Source organism: Mustela nigripes, chromosome 6, assembly GCF_022355385.1.
Source record: "Mustela nigripes isolate SB6536 chromosome 6, MUSNIG.SB6536, whole genome shotgun sequence".
NCBI classification, from domain to species: domain Eukaryota; kingdom Metazoa; phylum Chordata; class Mammalia; order Carnivora; family Mustelidae; genus Mustela; species Mustela nigripes.
The window spans coordinates 34104734-34121766 of NC_081562.1; the positions used below are offsets into that span (position 1 = coordinate 34104734).

Below are 17033 nucleotides of genomic sequence, written 5' to 3' on the forward strand. Positions count from 1 at the left end.
AAGTAGACAGAGAGGCAGGCAGAGAGAGAGGAAGGGACGCAGACTCCCTGCTGAGCAGATAGCCTGATATGGGGCTCCCAAGACTCTGGGATCATGACCTGAACCGAAGGCAGAGGCTTTAACCCACTGAGCCACTCAGGCACCTGTATCTGAGTTTTCTTAAATAAGTAACCTGTTTGAAACTCTAAAGCTATTTTCTACATTTGTCTTTTGCTTCTGTTTCTTCCCTTTTCAGCTATAACCACTCCCATCTCCCTGGTTCTATAGAACCTTGTCATTCTTAGTAATTATCATTAAATGAGGAGAGTTTTATCTTGTCATACTGTTTGATAAAGAAATTAGTGCCATGAAAATGGAGCCTCGATGAAGTGATCTGAGGAACTCCACATCTTCTGTTCAGATATATTCTCTGGAACATTGGTTGTCAAATTTTTTTCAATACAGTCAGTAAATATTTTAGGCTTTGCAGTTTGTACAAAGTGACTCTGCTGTTGCAGCACAAAATTAGCTATAGAAATATGCAAATGTGTGGGCATGGCTATGTTCCAATGGAATTCTATTTATAAAATCACATAATAGGTTGTATTTAACCCATGAGTAATAATTTTTTGACCCTTGATCTTGACTGTCTGTTGCTCAGGGGTAGACAGGAGGCCCTTTCCAGGTCATGATGTCGACTGCTGATGCAACTCCTAGGTGCAGATGAAGTGCAGTGGATGATAGCTTAACTTCTGTTGCAGGGATGGTGTGTGCTAACTTGGCCGTGCAGTTAACTTGAAACTGATTATCCTACTGCCTGTGACCTGTAGAGTACTGATGTTGTATGACCTTCCACCCCGCTTGTTTTCTGGACATTTCTGCTTCATTTCTTCTTTTCTCAAATGTAGCAATGATTAATATGTTTTTGGCAGTGGTCAACCTTGCTATTTATCGTATAGTCTACTTTTATGAACTAAGTCCTTCAAGAAAGCTTTTGGCATCATAAAAAAAAATGTTATATTTTAGAAAAGTTGGGTCTTGAAGATGTGAAATTAATTGGGTTTCCAAACTGTTGTCTTGTATACTAACTTTTTACAAGTTACTTTACTTTTGGCTTTATGCGGCCTCTGAAAAGAAGGTCTCTGACTCAGTAAGTTATAGGGACCTAGGATAAAAAAAAAATCCCCAAACAACCAAACAGGTAATAGTGCAGAATACTTGTAGATATCATACAATATTATTCTGTCCTACTTTTGGGGTTCATTCATATGACAACAACTTTAAACCTTGAAAATGTGAAATGAGTGAAATAAAGTCCTTTTCCAGACAGAGTTTATGGCCTAGTTAAGAAGACAGCTCTAAATAAATGCAACAAGATATTTAGCCATCTTTTTAAATATGTTTCATTTTATAAATGTTACCTAGGATTATTACATTATATAATATGTATATATAGATATGTTTTATATACTAGGTATATTTCAGGCATTTGTACCATTGTATTTAAATTTTGTTTACATTTGGGACTTTTTTGTGGAAAATACAAAATCTGGATAATTTGGTAGAAAGTTGTGTGTGTGTGTTTTTTTTTTTTTTTTTTTTAGGATTTATTTATTGATTTGAGAGAGAGAGAGCATGAGTGCAGGGTGGGGCGGGGAGGGCTAGAGGGAGTTTTAAGCAGACTCTGTGCCTAGAGCTCAGAGCCCCACATGGGGCTTGATCTTATGACCCTGAGATCACGACCTGAGCTGAAACCAAGAGTTGGACACTTAATCAGCTGTGCTATCCAGGCACCCCAGTCTGATAGAAAGGAACTTTTTTTTTTTTTTAAGAAAGGAACTTTTAAATGTAAAATTTGCCAAAAGATATTATACGTACAATTGTATGATTATTCATTAAAAATGTAATAAAACATTCTGCAGTGTCCACAGTTGTTATTTTTCATTTCAATTTTTTTTTTTTTGTTTGGGTGTTTTTTTGTTTTTTTTCTGCAAAGACTAGACATTTATAGAAGAAATACTGTAGTTTATGAGATGATTTGTGGGAGGCTCATGAGTAACCGTCTTTTAATTTTTTTCTTTATGAAATGGTGGGTATTTTTACTGTAAAAGCATTTCTAAACTTTGATACATTCCTTACCTTTCTATTTGTATGGAAAAAGCAAAAAGAATACCTAATAACCTTAGCTTATTGAGGAAACTAAGGTTTAGAATGATATAACTTAACTACCAGAAGTTATGCAACTGATAAATAGAAGAACTAGGACTCAGCTCCAAGTTTGTCAGATTAAAGCCAATGCTCTTATCTATGTATCAGTTAAATTACTGTGCCAACAGTTTATCTTTAGATAATTGAATAAGTGTGGATCTTTACATAATTCATGTCTCACAAATTACAGTTTCCTATATGCCAGATTGTTTTCTTACAGTAAAAATTATTTGGTAAGTTAGCTTATTTCAGTCTTTCAATGGTTGTATTTACTCATTTACTCAACTAATATTTACCGAGCTCTCAGGGAAAAGAAAGCAAACTAAACAGACATAATCCCTAACCTCTTGAAACTATTTCCACATCAAAAACTTGGTGATCTATTCACAGTAGTCACTGTGAGAAGTTGTTACATTATTCTAGAGATGGGTCTATTATTTAAAAATTTTGCAGTGCTGTTTTTTCAGAATTTCCTTTACAGCCTACCTCTTAATCTTCACCAAATCCAAAATGAAGGTTTGCTCTTAGGGTATGTATTTTAGTTCGGAAACAACTAAACACCTCCAAGCCTAACAGCAGCAAATAAGCTACATGGTCAAGTTAATGAATTCCTTTTTTCTTTTGCATTGAGTTAATCAGCACCCTGTCTTGTTCATTAAGATTGTGAATTAAAGTATGATGGGCTATTTCTCTGACTTTGAAAATAAATCTAACACAGTTCTATCAAAGAATTCTATTTTTTTCTAGCAATAAGTGACAGAATTCTTAGGATATTATTTCTAAAGCACCCAAGCCAGCTTTGAAGAGAAAAATTCATATGTTTTAACACTTTTTAAAATAGACAATGTCACTGGTTTGTAGACATACCCTATACATACCTTACTTGGTCTGTATTTGAACAGAGAAAAGGATATGAGATATAACATACAAAGATATAAAGAAAGGGAAAAATGCCAAAGTGGTGGCAGTGGGTTTTTCAGGGTCATGTGAGAGAATAACACAAATAATAACAGTCCTGCTTCTGGTTTTGGTATTTATGTTTGGTGCTAATGCTGCTTTTATCCACCCTTCCTGATCTCTCGCATTCTAATGATGTTGGGTCATATAAATTATGTAATGTGGTGTAGTTATTTGGGGAGTGCCTTTCTCTCCAGTAGAGATAAGCTCTTTTAAAGCTGATCACATATGATGCATTACTGTTTATATCTCTGAATTTTATCCATCTTACAAATAATATCAAGTGAGTGAATGATGAATATGTGGACAGAAGAGATTCTGCATAAGACAGATTTACAGGATGGCATGCAATTGTATATAAAATTCTAGAAGGAATAAAATGCGGGATATGTTGTAGTCAGAAGTAAAAAGGAAGAATTAAGAAAAAAAAAAAGTCAGAAAATTTTAATTACTAACAAATAGCATCTGTTAGGCATTAGAATATACCTGAGATCAAATTAGACTTGTGCAAGAAGGAAGACATAGTTAAAAGAAAGTGTGTCTGAAGCACATGTGTACTTCATACTGTTTACACTTCTGAAGGGCAAAGGACGATCAGATGTTGTTATACTCTGTAGAAAGAGTTTTTGTCATAAAAATTTATAATAAAGAGTTTTCAGTATTTTAAGTGTTTTTCCTTATTAAATATTATTGTTTTTCAACTTAAAATTTTACAGGTACCCATAAGATATTGGACATACAGGGATCCAGGAACCATTAAGACTCTGTCACCTTGAGCCAAGGATTTATTTGATACTCCTCTCCATCTTTTATTCATATCAATTAACATATTTCAAAAAAGAATTAACACATTTACCATCAGGAAATTTAAAACAAAAATTGTTCTACCCAGACTTTCCAATGCCGAAGAATAGCAAGGTGGTAAAAAGAGAATTAGACGATGAAGTTATTGAGTCTGTTAAAGACCTTCTTTCCAATGAAGACTCAGCTGATGATGCTTTTAAGAAGAGTGAACTAATTGTTGATGTTCAAGAAGAGAAAGATATAGATGCTGAAGAAGAGTCCGAAGTCGAGGATGAAAGGCCAGCTTGGAACAGTAAGCTACAGTACATCTTGGCCCAAGTTGGATTTTCTGTAGGTTTAGGAAATGTGTGGCGATTCCCATACCTATGTCAGAAGAATGGAGGCGGTAAGTTTTGGGGTTGTTTTTGTTTTTGTTTTTGGTTTCTGTTGTTAAGAGTGATACATTGCTGAATAAATTGCAATTGACTGTCTTGAATCGCTCGTGTTGTTTCTGCAGCCTCATTATTTCAGAAGCCACGGATTCCACTGTAAAGCCAGGGAGATTCCTTTGTTGGAAGTGGGCTCAATTCTGTTTTCAGATTCGGTTTCCGTAGGAGGAGATGGCTTGTTATGAATACTCAAAGATTGCTTGAGGGGAATACATTCTCAGATTTTTTTCTGTGGATGCTATTAAACATTGCTAAATTACTGACCTTTCTAACAAAAATGTTAGAGGCATCCCTTGTGCCTGTCAGTTATTCTCTTTGGCAAAAACCCCAACGTTTCCGGTATAAGACAGTACTGGTGAAATAAGTCAGAAAGAGTGTTCTCTCCATAATTTATTAACTCTGAATTTTAAATTATTTCACTTTTCAAAAACAAAATTGCATATAATTTAGAATAATTGTGGTGTTGAAGTGCTGACCAGAACTTTGTAGATCCCAGGAGAAGGGATTTAACCAGATAATTAATGTAATGGCAGACATTCTTCATCCTTATATATAATATATATTTTATTTCTAATGCTGCAGTATTTGGGGACAATGCTTAGTTTCAAAGAAAACTTCAAAGAAGTTAGCATCCTTAATTTCATTTGTTTTAAAGATTTTATTTATTTGAGGGTGAGAGAAAAAGCAGGAGAGAACGAGGGGGGTGGGGCTGAGAGAGAGGGAGAAACAGACTCCCCACAGAGCAGGGAGCCCAAATCCACGCGGAGGCTCCATCCCAGAACTGGGATTACGACCTGTGCCAAAGACAGATGCTTAACCCACTGAGCCACCCAGGCACCCCCCACCCTTAATTTTTTAACAAAAATATCTCCCATTAACATAGCATTCTAGTTTTTTGGATTTTTGCATATAACCAGTAACGGTTATTTAGCAAAAATTATCTTAAATATCAGAAAAAAAGCATCTACAAAGGAATGGATTGTTCAGGTAGGACACAGGCTCTATAGTACACCAAAGTCAAGTAATGTTAACTAACATTTGGGTTGAACTTTGTTGCCTATATATAGGAAACTATTAAATGGAAACTCTTAAAATAATAGTTTTATTGGAAACTATTAAAATAAATGTGGTCAAAAATTAAGTATTATATTAACTGCATTTCAGCACACAAAGGGTAGAAAGAATATTTTGGTATTTGATTCTAGTTTGTGATAGTTTTGTTGACTGGCCAAAGATATGGTTTTATATCTGATGTACAAATCAAATGAAATAAGTATAATCATACGTGAAAATTCTTTTTAGAGTATGAGATAAAAAATTGAGGTCTTCTGATGACAAAATATGTTAAAGATCTTGTTTAGTTTATTTAGTTAGGCACAAAACAGCAGGTTTGGAAAAAGTTGCCTGTTTGATGAATCATTTGAGAGGTAAAAATCAATGCAGGAAGTCTGTGATACACTACGCATCCCTCCACCTACGCTGGAAGCTCCTTGCTAGTCATTAACACTACATATGAATTATTTATCAAATCAGCTATAAGCAGCTACATACTACCCTGCTTTTTGTTTCTCAGGGGCCAGCCCATTTGCCAAGACTAGCAGAAGATGAATTCTGATTTTTAAGCCTTTTACCTCATGAGCCTTACTGGCCAGACTGTTAAGGAAGAAGACTGTCTTGGCTGAAGTCACCTCGCCTTCCATTTAATACCATTTTTGTCTAGGGAGAACTCAAAGGATTTCATATTTAGGAATTAGTCTTTAACAAAAATTGCTCTTCCTCATTTTCATATGTAGAGTCAAAATGTTCTTCCTACTATTGTTTCCTCCCTTTTAATCACAAATACTAGACAGTGATGTTATAAGATGCCAGTGGAATTTATTGTTTCAAAATAGTGTCAGGGAACAAAAGTCTGTACCCAACATGCAGTTTAGCATTGAGCCTTCCAGGTATTTGAGTAGTGTTTTCTGGCTGTTTAGTCAAATAGCCTCAGACTAACTTGAATCTCATTTGTCACTTGAGGCACTTCATGAGTAATACAACTAAAAAGTGGTAGACCCAGGTGCCTGGGTGGTTCAGTCAGTTGGGTGTCTGCCTTCAGCTCAGGTCATGATCCCAGGGTCCTAGGATCGAGTCCCACCTCGGGATCCCTCCTCAGCATGGTCTGCGTCTCCCTCTACCCCTCCCCCCGGCTCTCACACTCTCTCTCTCTCTTTCTTAAATAAAGTAAAAAAACAAAACAAAACAAAACAAAAAAGAAGTGATAGACCAAGCATGAGTTGATTTGTCTGAAGATATTAAACTTAAAAGTACAATGGTTAAACTTAATAATAAGTAGTGTAATATAGAAGCCACCAGCCCAAGTTTTGAATTCAATTTGGCCTTAAAGCCTGGCTCTTCCCAACACTGACCATGTGACCTTTTACAAGTTAACTTACTTCTTCCGGTTTAGTTCCCACACCTGTAAAGTGATAATAATGGTACTTACCCCACTGGATTCTTGTAAATACATGTAACATCCTTAGAAATATGAGTGGCAGATAGTAAATGCTCAGTTATATCTCAGTTATGATGTTTTTATTTAGTTAGTTTAATTATTTAATTATGACTATTTTTAATATGGGGGCTAACAGTAATTTGAGTTAGAAGAGAAAGCTAAGCATCTAACAGCATGCCATGCACATATAACTGAGGAAAGATTCCCAGTGAATCCCGTTTTAATTCATTCTGTCTCTAGTTATTCACACATACGTAAATTCATTCACGTTCTAGGATTAGGTGCATGTATGCACTTTCAGTCCTTTGGGAAACATTTTCAGATCATTAGCACCAACGTTCCTAATCTTTTTAGAGTTAGGTATTTTATCATTCTGTTTTATGAGTTCATGCATCCATGCTTTACATTACATACCCATCTGTAGAATCAATTCAAGTCCAAAGGACTGCAAATCAGTCATAAGAAAGTAGAGATTTTCTGTGGACCACTATATTAGGGAAATTATTGTTATGTGGTCATTATTTCAGAGCTATATAGAGAAACGGAGATAAATACCTTGAAAAAAGAAAAGTTTACTTCTTTAACATAATAGCTACCAGAAAAATTTGAATAGCTTCCAAAATCTATTCAATACCATTAAACACTTTTTTAAAATGGAAAAATAGGGGCACCCGGGTGGCTCAGTCACTGGACATCTGCCTTTAGCTCAGGTCATAATCCTGAGATCCTGGGATGGAGCCCCACTTCAGGCTCTCTGCTCAGCGGGAAGTTTTGTTTCTCCCTGTCTCACTCCCCCTGCCTGTGTTCCCTCTCTTGATATGGTTTTCTTCATCAAATAAGTAAATAAAATCTTTAAAAAATAAAATAAAATAGGAAAATACAATAATGGCCTCTTATTTGAAAAGGGCATTGACACCCATCAGTTGCATGACTGACTTGACAATCCCTGGTTGGACAAAGCTCCAGATAAGAAATCTGAATGTAGGAAGTCCATTTTAGTGGTTACTTAATGAACAATTTGCATATGTATTCTTATGTAGGAATTGATACATTTCACATTTAACTTTATCAGTTAAGAGAGCCTAATATTAACATTGTCAAACCACTTTAAAATCATTAGTCATATGTCTTAATTTGAGATTTGGCTATAAGATAATTTTCTTAAGTATGGAAACCTTACTACATGGATATATATATATATTTGCACATGTATTTTACAATAGTTATTAAATATTTAGTGTCTCATTCAGCCTCACTGCGCCTTCACAGAATTTTCAAAAATTAAAAAAATTCCTTTTGGGGTGCCTGGGTAGCTTGGTCTGTTAAGCTTCTGACTCTTGATTGTGGCTCAGGTCATGATCTCAGGGTTGTGAGATCCAGCCATGTGACAGGCTCCACACTGGGCATGGATTCTGCTTAAGACTCTCTTCTCCCTCTGCTCTCCCAACCCCTCAGCACCCTCAGAATGCAAACATGCTCTCTATCTCTCTCTTTAAAAAAAAAAAAAAATTCTGAAACTTATTATTTATTTTTTTAGATTTTATTTATTTATTTGACAGACAAGTAGGCAGAGAGGCGGGCAGAGAGAGAGGGAGAAGCAGGCTCCCTGCAGAGCAGAGAGCCCAATGTGGGGCTCGATCCCAGGACCCTGAGATCATGACCTGAGCTGAAGGCAGAGGCTTTAACCCACTGAGCTACCCAGACGCCCCTGAAACTTACTTTTTAAATGAAGTATATATAGGAAAAAAATTACATTTGTCTGAGGTAGAAATTCTTTTTCTTTTCCTTTTTTTTTTTTTTTCTTTTTCAATCTAGGCAGCCATTTTTTCCTCCCCTATTGTTATTTACGGGAAAAAGTAAACTTTAATACTATAAAATCTCATTCATTCTAATTTATCTAGTTTGGAATGCATGTTTAGTTGAGTTTGAATAATATTTAATAAATGACTTCATGAGCATTGTGTGAGTAAGAATTCCAGGAATTTGTGGAACCTACCTGAGAAAATAATTAATTTTAAGGAATCAGTTTTTTTAAAATGGAATATGAAGTTGTTTTACCCTTTCAATAAAATGAAATTAAAACTTTATATTTTCACTTTTTTAAAAAAAAATTTATTTATTAATTTGACAGAGATCACAAGTAGGCAGAGAGGCAGGCAGAGAGAGAGGAAGAGAACGAGGCTCTCCACTGAGCAGAGGGTCTCATGTGGGGCTCGATCCTAGGACCTTGGGATCATGACCTGAGCTGAAGGCAGAGGCTTTAACCCACTGAACCACCCAGGCTCCCCTATATTTTCATTTTTATTATAGTTATTTATTAAAAGAAACTCTATGTAGCAGTCACATTCAGGTTTCAAATACTAGAAAGGTTAAAATGGTGAAGTTGCATTTTCTTTAGAGTCTTTTGTAATTATACTATATAGAAGTTCAAATATTTTATGAAATATTCAAAATTAGTGTATTCTCTACTGTGACTGTTGAAAATGTCATCTATTTTATTTGTTCTTGTCTCTGTAGGTGCATATCTTTTGCCATATTTAATACTGCTACTGGTAATAGGTATTCCCCTTTTTTTCCTGGAACTCTCTGTGGGTCAAAGAATTCGGCGAGGAAGCATTGGTGTGTGGAATTATATAAGCCCTAAACTGGGTGGCATCGGATTTGCAAGTTGTGTAGTAAGTTTCCTAGTATGGTACATGCCATATAACTTTTACAGGGTTTATAATTGTGTAGTTTGCATTTAAATGAAACCTTTTGAGTGTATATTTCCATTCAACTCTTTAATCAGGTTTTTAAAAAACACCATTGGAATTTGTGCTAATACACTAACCAAGCTGTAAATACTAACACAGTTCATCTTGATAATGCATGTTCTTAAGATCTAACATGGACATCTATTTAGAAAAAATAAGGTGTCCCAAATAAAAGTGAAATGAGGAGGATTTTTAATAGGTTAAATGGGGTTTTATGCATTTCATTTTTGTTCCAAAGGAAGGGGCATGGGAGGTGTAATGTCATCTCACTATTTTGTTTTGCAGGTGTGCTTTTTTGTGGCTCTCTACTACAATGTCATCATTGGCTGGAGTCTGTTTTATTTTTCTCAGTCTTTTCAGCAACCTCTTCCTTGGGATCAATGTCCTTTGGTGAAAAATGCTTCACACACTTGTAAGACCTGTATCTTGTAGTGTTTCGGTATAGAACGATCATAAAGTTGCTGATGAGATTTTGAGGTTTTTTTTTTTCTCTTTTTTAAAAATAAGGTGGGAAAAAAAAACAAGGTCGAAAAATCGTTCCAAAATTGTCATAACAAGCTTCTCTCACTTTTAGGATTGGCATACTTAGAGTGAAGACTGATGCCACCATCTAATTTTTACTAGCTCTTCCTAAGTTATTTTATCATGCCGTGTGACATTAGGGTCAAATATCATAACCCTTCAGTTGCTAATTTTGACAGTTTTTATTTTGTACATCTTTCTTGATGCCTTAAATTTTGGTTAAAATAAATATAACTTTCAGTTATAAAATAAGTAAGTCATGGAGATGCAAAGCACAGCATAAGGAAGATGGTAATACTGCAATAAGTGTATGGTGACAGGTTGTAACTATACTTATTGTGGTGAGTATAACGTCACGTACAGAGCTGTGGAATCACTATATTGTACACCTAAAATGAATATAACATTCTATGTCAACTATATTTCAGTAACACAAGTTTTTTCTTTTCTTTTTCTTTTTTTTTTAAAGACCTGCAAGTAATCATAGAGGAGATAAATAAATAAAAATAATGTAGAAAATAGGACAAAAAGAATTTGGATTGAAGTAATTGTTTTTATGCCTTTAGTTCCATTGTTTCATAGTTTTCCCATCATTTATTTTTAAATCCTTAAAAATCATTTTAAATAAATGACAATTCCCTATAGTAGTGATGTCTGGTAAATTTGGAATGCAACTCACATATATAGTCTAAAATTTACTAGTAGCCACATTGAAACAAGTAAGAAGTAGGGGAAATGTTTTTCTTAAAATATTAACATTTCAATAAATAGTTAATATAAAAATTATCGATGTACTCATTTACATTATTTTTCTTGGACTAAGTCTCTGAAATTTTCTTCGCAGTTTGTATTTACAGCACATACCACTTTAGACTAGCTTCATTTCATGAGTCACGTAATGACCAGCAGCTACATACTTGACAACTCTGTCACAGGAAGTCAGTCAAATAATTCTGGGCATGGACGGGGCTATAAACCTGATGTGCTTCACTTACTCTGATTAAAAAAAAAAAAGCTTACACATTTCCTATTTCAGAAATGTGTAATAAAAACCACCAGCAAGAATACATGTCTGTGGATTTTTCACAACTTTGCTCAATTGAGTTTTTACTGTGAATTTAAATGCATCTCTAGACTAATAGTACTTTCCTAGGAAATGCTAAGGACTGATTTACAGGCTTACTGGGGAGAAGAAAAATGCCATTACTCTTCCTCTGAAATGATTGTAATATCTTTCTTTCTACAGTTGTCGAGCCGGAATGTGAAAAAAGTTCTGCCACCACCTATTACTGGTACAGGGAAGCCCTGAATATTTCCAGTTCCATTTCTGAAAGTGGAGGCTTAAACTGGAAGATGACCGTCTGCTTGCTGGCTGCCTGGGTTGTGGTTTGCTTGGCTATGATCAGAGGCATTCAGTCTTCTGGCAAAGTTAGTATGCTAGATAGAGCCCCTCCTGCTTCTGCTAATCACCACTCCTGTGTATGGTGCCTGCCTCAGGCTCCCCTAGAAATGTCTGTGGACAAGCTACAAGGACCATGTCATTTTAGGGAGTTAAATAATAATTGTTTAAATGAAAAGAAAGAACATAAAGACTGTTTTATAGTGAAAGCTAAAGTCACTCATAATCTTTCCTTATTTCATCAAAGAAATTTTTTGAAATTTTATGTTAATACCTAGAAGATTTGTATTTTTGCTGTTAATTCCATTGACCCCCGTGTTTCAGTTCACTGGTGATGAAGGTGAGACACAAATAGCAGGAGAGCAAGTCCTACAGACCAGGAGATGAGAGCCTCAGACCTAGGGTGCAGCCCTGCTGGGTCCTGAAGCAGCAGAGCTGAGTCTGAGGCCACTGGCAAGGCCCTAGGGGCAGAGCTCAGTTGGGGGAAGGGGTGGTGGGGCGGAAGGGGAGGCACTCTAATTTTAGAGAGGCTTTGCAGCTTAAGAGAGAGCAATTCACATTTTATTGCAATTGTGTTAAAGATCCCTGGAGTGCATGACTCAGGAGTAAGATAACCTGAGTGGTAGCCTGGAAACTCAGAGAGTATTACCAGTAGGGCAGGACTACGTCTGGATGTTTGACTTTAACACCTAGATGGATGGTCACCCCATTTGCTGACACGGAGACGGGTGGGGACATCTTTGGGGGAAAGTCAGAAGTTCTTTTTCTGGACCTGAAAAGTTGTAGAGACCTGTTAGCCTTCCATGCTGAGATGTCAAGGAAGCAGTAAATATCTGGTCAGGACAACTGCTTTTCTACGATAAACATTCGCGTAACTTTGAGTGTGAACACTTGTGAAGCAGGAAGTTAAACCTTGACATTGTTAATTATTCAGAGTCTTAGGAGTCTTAACAGGGGCCCGCTCTCTACTCCAGAAGCTTTACAGAATTACAATGGAATTTTGATTAATGAAAAAAAAAAAGGACTCTTTTTTTTTTGCTGTTGCTCTTACCTAAAATCAAAGTACGAATTAGGGAGAAAGTAGCCATTATTTCTCTTAAATTTTGCTTGTCTTGTGAACTATAAGAAAAGGACACTGTTCAAGTTACATCATACCTGTGGACTATTTTAAAGCAGTGTTAGTAATAGAGGTTCCCTATTTCTCATTATATCTTAAATAGGATCTTAAATAAATCACATTCCATTGAGACAAATAAGCCACTCTAATATGATGGACATACAACGTATTAATAGTACTATTAGTCATGCTATGAAAACAGAGACTGTCAAAATATAGAATAAAATATAATCTTAACTACCGAAAGGAATACAGTCGTTAGTGTGTCTCACTGATATTTACTTTTTTTTTTTTCTTTGTAGATCATGTACTTTAGTTCTCTGTTCCCATATGTGGTACTTATATGCTTCCTAATCAGAGCACTCCTTTTAAATGGTTCAGTTGATGGCATCCGCCACATGTTTACCCCTAAGGTATGTACTGCATTTCTGTTTAAGGCTTATGATCATAAAAGCATTGTTTACTGTTCACATGTTCCCACAGTTAGATTTAAAGCATAATCGTTCTAACATATGTATACTGGCCTCTTAAATTATAGCTGTTATGTTAACCAGCCTAGAAAAACCAGGGCTTTTAAATATCCATAATTATATCCATCCATTTCCAATTTTAAATGTCGCCGTTTTAGTTCTAGAGTGACAGTCACTATGTGAACTTTAAAAATTCCTTATATAGTAAATTAATTTCTGATTTTTTTACATTGATAAATTTTAGGACTTTTCCATCTTTTTAAAAAAGATTTATATATATATTTATTTATTTAATTTATTTGAGAGGGAGTGAGAGAACATGAGCCAGGGGTGGGGGTAGCAGAGGGTGAGGGACAAGCCTACTCAGTGCTGAGCAGGGAGTCTGTGGTGATGCTTCGTCCCACAACCCTGAGATCATGACTTGAGCCCAAATCAAGAGTTGGACACTTAACTGACTGAGCCACCCAGGCGCCCCAGGACTTTTCCATCTTTCCTCCGCTTCCTTCTCAATGTCAGTGGCTCTTAACTTTTAGTAATTGACCCCTTTGAAAAAAACGATAATAAGATCTTACCAGAGAAATATAATGAACATATTAATTTGTTTAATGTCTTAGAAGGTTGACAGAAGGCCTAAGAGCCATGAACCCAGGCTTCTGTACTCTAAATCTTGTCTCAGAGAATATCCATGTTCTTGTTTTGAGGTTTTGTGCCTCCTAGAATAATAATTACAGTGGCGAGTTTGGGAAGTTTTGTAATCTTTGTAAATGCATATACATTTCAGGAAAGTTCTCATTAGGCTCCACAAAAGGTTCAGAGTTTATGTTCTTTCATCCTTCTTAGAGCTGAACTCAATGCTGGGCACCTTGAACCTGATTATTAATCCGTCCTTCTGGTCTTGGTATAGTGATTTGGCAGGAAACAACAACAAGTTTTGAGGTATAGATACATTTAGTTACTCCCTGACATGAAGTTAACACCTCATTACATTAGTCCACTAACACTATTATAGGCAGACATGGAGTTATAAAGATCAGGTTTCAAAAATTAGTTCAGAAACTGGAAGTTACCTGAAGGGTGAATGTGCAGCCAGCATCATGCTGTGGGATTTGGGCAGAAATTAGTTTTCCTGGAATTCTCTGTCACTCCTGGCAGCTGCCTGGATACTATGTAAAAGAGGCTGTGTTCTTTGGGTATCAGGTTTCAGCTGAGTGTTCATTCTCTAGTAGCAAAAATGCTGCCACTGGTATCTGATTTTCTTGACTAATTCAAAAGTCCTGGTTAGCATTTAGAGTTGTTGCAACTCCTCTGTGAATAGCTAGTTAAGATATATAGACTATATAGCTGCATTAGAATTTAAATTGGCTTCAAATGGGCCATATTTATGGTTGAAAAATATTTATATTGTAATATCTAAAAGATTGCTGATTTTAAAACAACCAGCTTTGATATGAACTTCTGGAATATCACCTTATATAAGTTGGCAATTGCTGGGGTGCCTGGGTGGCTCAGTGGGTTAAAGCATCTGCCTTCGGCTCAGGTCATGATACCAGGGTCCTGGGATCTAGCCCTGCATTGGGCTCTCTGCTCAGCAAAGAGCCTGTTTCTCCCTCTCTTTCTCTGCCTGCCTCTCTGCCTACTTGTGATCACTCTCTCCCTATCAAATTAAAAAAAAAAAAAAAAAGTTGGCAATTGCTTGTGACATAATTCTAAATATTTGATTTAAATAGCTATCTTAGGATTCAGCTACTTTAATATGACACTTTTACATGGCCCCATATTTAAAACAATGGCATTATTGACATTTTAACCTGGGACTAGGAATCATTATTAAAGTTAATTCGTTTCTCAGCTCACTTTTCATGGACTATAGATAAAATTCTGTGTTAGGTCATAATAACGATAAGTTATCAATTACTTTTTAATTTACATTGTTTGTCCAAGGGGGAAGTAAAACACACAAACTATCCCCAAAACAGCGAATGGAGATTTAGTTCCCAAATTGGAAGTGGAATAATGTCTTTAGTAAATGGGTGTTGTCTGCCATCTAGTGGTTAAAGTAGAGATAGATAGTTGAGTGTATTTGAAATCAGTTTTAATGATAGAATGGTAATGTAGCAAAGAGCAACAAACAGTATGCATATTTCAGTTAAATTTTAAGAAATTATAAATACAGGTGTGATTATGTTTGATGTCTGCCTATAATAACACTATTACAATATTATATAATATTGTATTATATTCAATTTCAGTAATAGTCACTAAAATTGATAAATTGAACTGAAATTGGGCAATATATCCTAGTAACTAGTAACAGAAATAATTAAATCCTAGTAACTATATTTGAACAAAAAAAAATCCTAACATTTGAGAAAATGTGCATTTTGGAGTCCACTTTGGTTCATACTTCCTCTCTACCCCAGAACTGTTATGTAACTTTAAGCAGGTTACTTAACCTTTTCAAGATTCAGATAATGGTAGCAACAAATTTCATTGATTGTTTTGAAGATTAAATGAAATAATCCGTGCAAAGTGGTTATCAGTGTTCCTACCAGTACAGTTCATATACATCAACAATTATTGAACACTTAGAGTGTGGTAGAGGATGCGATAGAGTGCCATGTGGCTTGGGAGTGCCCATTTTCATTTGAAGAAGCTGAAACTCCGGGAGAGCTGCCCCTTATTCGAGATTATACCATTTACAGGTATTAAATGGCAGACTCAGGATCTGAAACTGTGGAACTCATCTTCTTAGCCACATTTGACATTGCCCCCCATGAGGGCAATCTCGTTGCAATAGTAAAAAGAGATAAAATACCAATTTAAACACTTTAGTTACTCAAATCAAACCTGTTTATTGACATCTGTGTCAGATATGGCTAATATTAATTGTTCCATTTAAAAAGTTGGATTATGTACAGTGATAATTGTCCAAGAAGTAAAGCAGAGTTCCTTGAAATATATGTTCAGCACAGGTTCAGAACTGTAGACGTTTGACTCCAAAAGGGTCTTAGAGATGATGTAGTGGAAGTGCTTCAGTTTTCAAAGAAAAAGCTTTCAGAAAACTATTGAAAGGGATGCCTAATACATACATGAATATGAGAAGTACATAGTTAACTCTCCCAAGCTTATAATCTGCTTATTAGCTGCCTTGACTATTAGACTACCCCCAGAAAACACAAAACTTAGGGTGTTAGGTAAATAATGAGATTTTATTGGTAATTAACTTATTTTGCTTTGGAAAGAAAACAAAGACTTAAATAGGAAATGATTTGAAGATAGTTAATTTCAAAATAGTCCTTTTGATTTATTTTAAAGATAACTTAAAAATTCCTATAGAAGTAGAAAGTCTCCATTTGAATAAAATCTCCATCTACCTGATTGTCTTTAGTTTTTCTTACTCATATTTCTTGTCTCACTACTAAGTGAAAACTTTGTTATTTTTACTAAGAACAGATTATTCCCCCAGTTTAAATAAACTTTGGATGCATAAATATCATTATGATATATTTAGATAGTAGAACTAATTCCGTGTAGATTTTTCTGAAGTACTATTTTGCAGCTGACTTCTATTATGTTTAATTTTAAACAGCTTGAAATGATGCTGGAACCCAAGGTCTGGAGAGAAGCTGCTACTCAGGTGTTCTTTGCCTTAGGTCTGGGATTTGGTGGCGTCATCGCCTTTTCAAGCTACAACAAAAGAGACAACAACTGCCACTTTGATGCTGTTCTGGTGTCCTTCATTAATTTTTTTACATCCGTCCTGGCAACATTGGTGGTGTTTGCAGTTCTGGGCTTTAAAGCAAATGTCATAAATGAGAAATGCATAGCAGAGTATGGATATTAATTTCCTCTAGCTTTTGATGGTATAATTATATAAAAAGTATGACCCCCCTCCCCGGACC

At 35.5% G+C, this 17033-nt stretch overlaps 1 protein-coding gene across 3 annotated transcripts in view; it reads left to right on the forward strand.

Moving 5' to 3' along the window:
- The window catches only part of SLC6A15 (solute carrier family 6 member 15), a 43800-nt gene that overhangs the window by 15165 nt on the left and 11602 nt on the right, over positions 1-17033 (forward strand). For 2 of the 3 annotated variants that reach the window (XM_059402383.1, XM_059402384.1), the window contains exons 2-7: positions 3861-4333; positions 9388-9545; positions 9909-10035; positions 11392-11573; positions 12964-13074; positions 16721-16962. In XM_059402383.1, the coding sequence (XP_059258366.1) occupies positions 4045-4333; positions 9388-9545; positions 9909-10035; positions 11392-11573; positions 12964-13074; positions 16721-16962 (1109 nt within the window). In that variant the 5' untranslated portion in view covers positions 3861-4044. The remainder of the gene's footprint in view (positions 1-3860; positions 4334-9387; positions 9546-9908; positions 10036-11391; positions 11574-12963; positions 13075-16720; positions 16963-17033) is intronic. The other variant, XM_059402385.1, reaches the window with a different exon arrangement.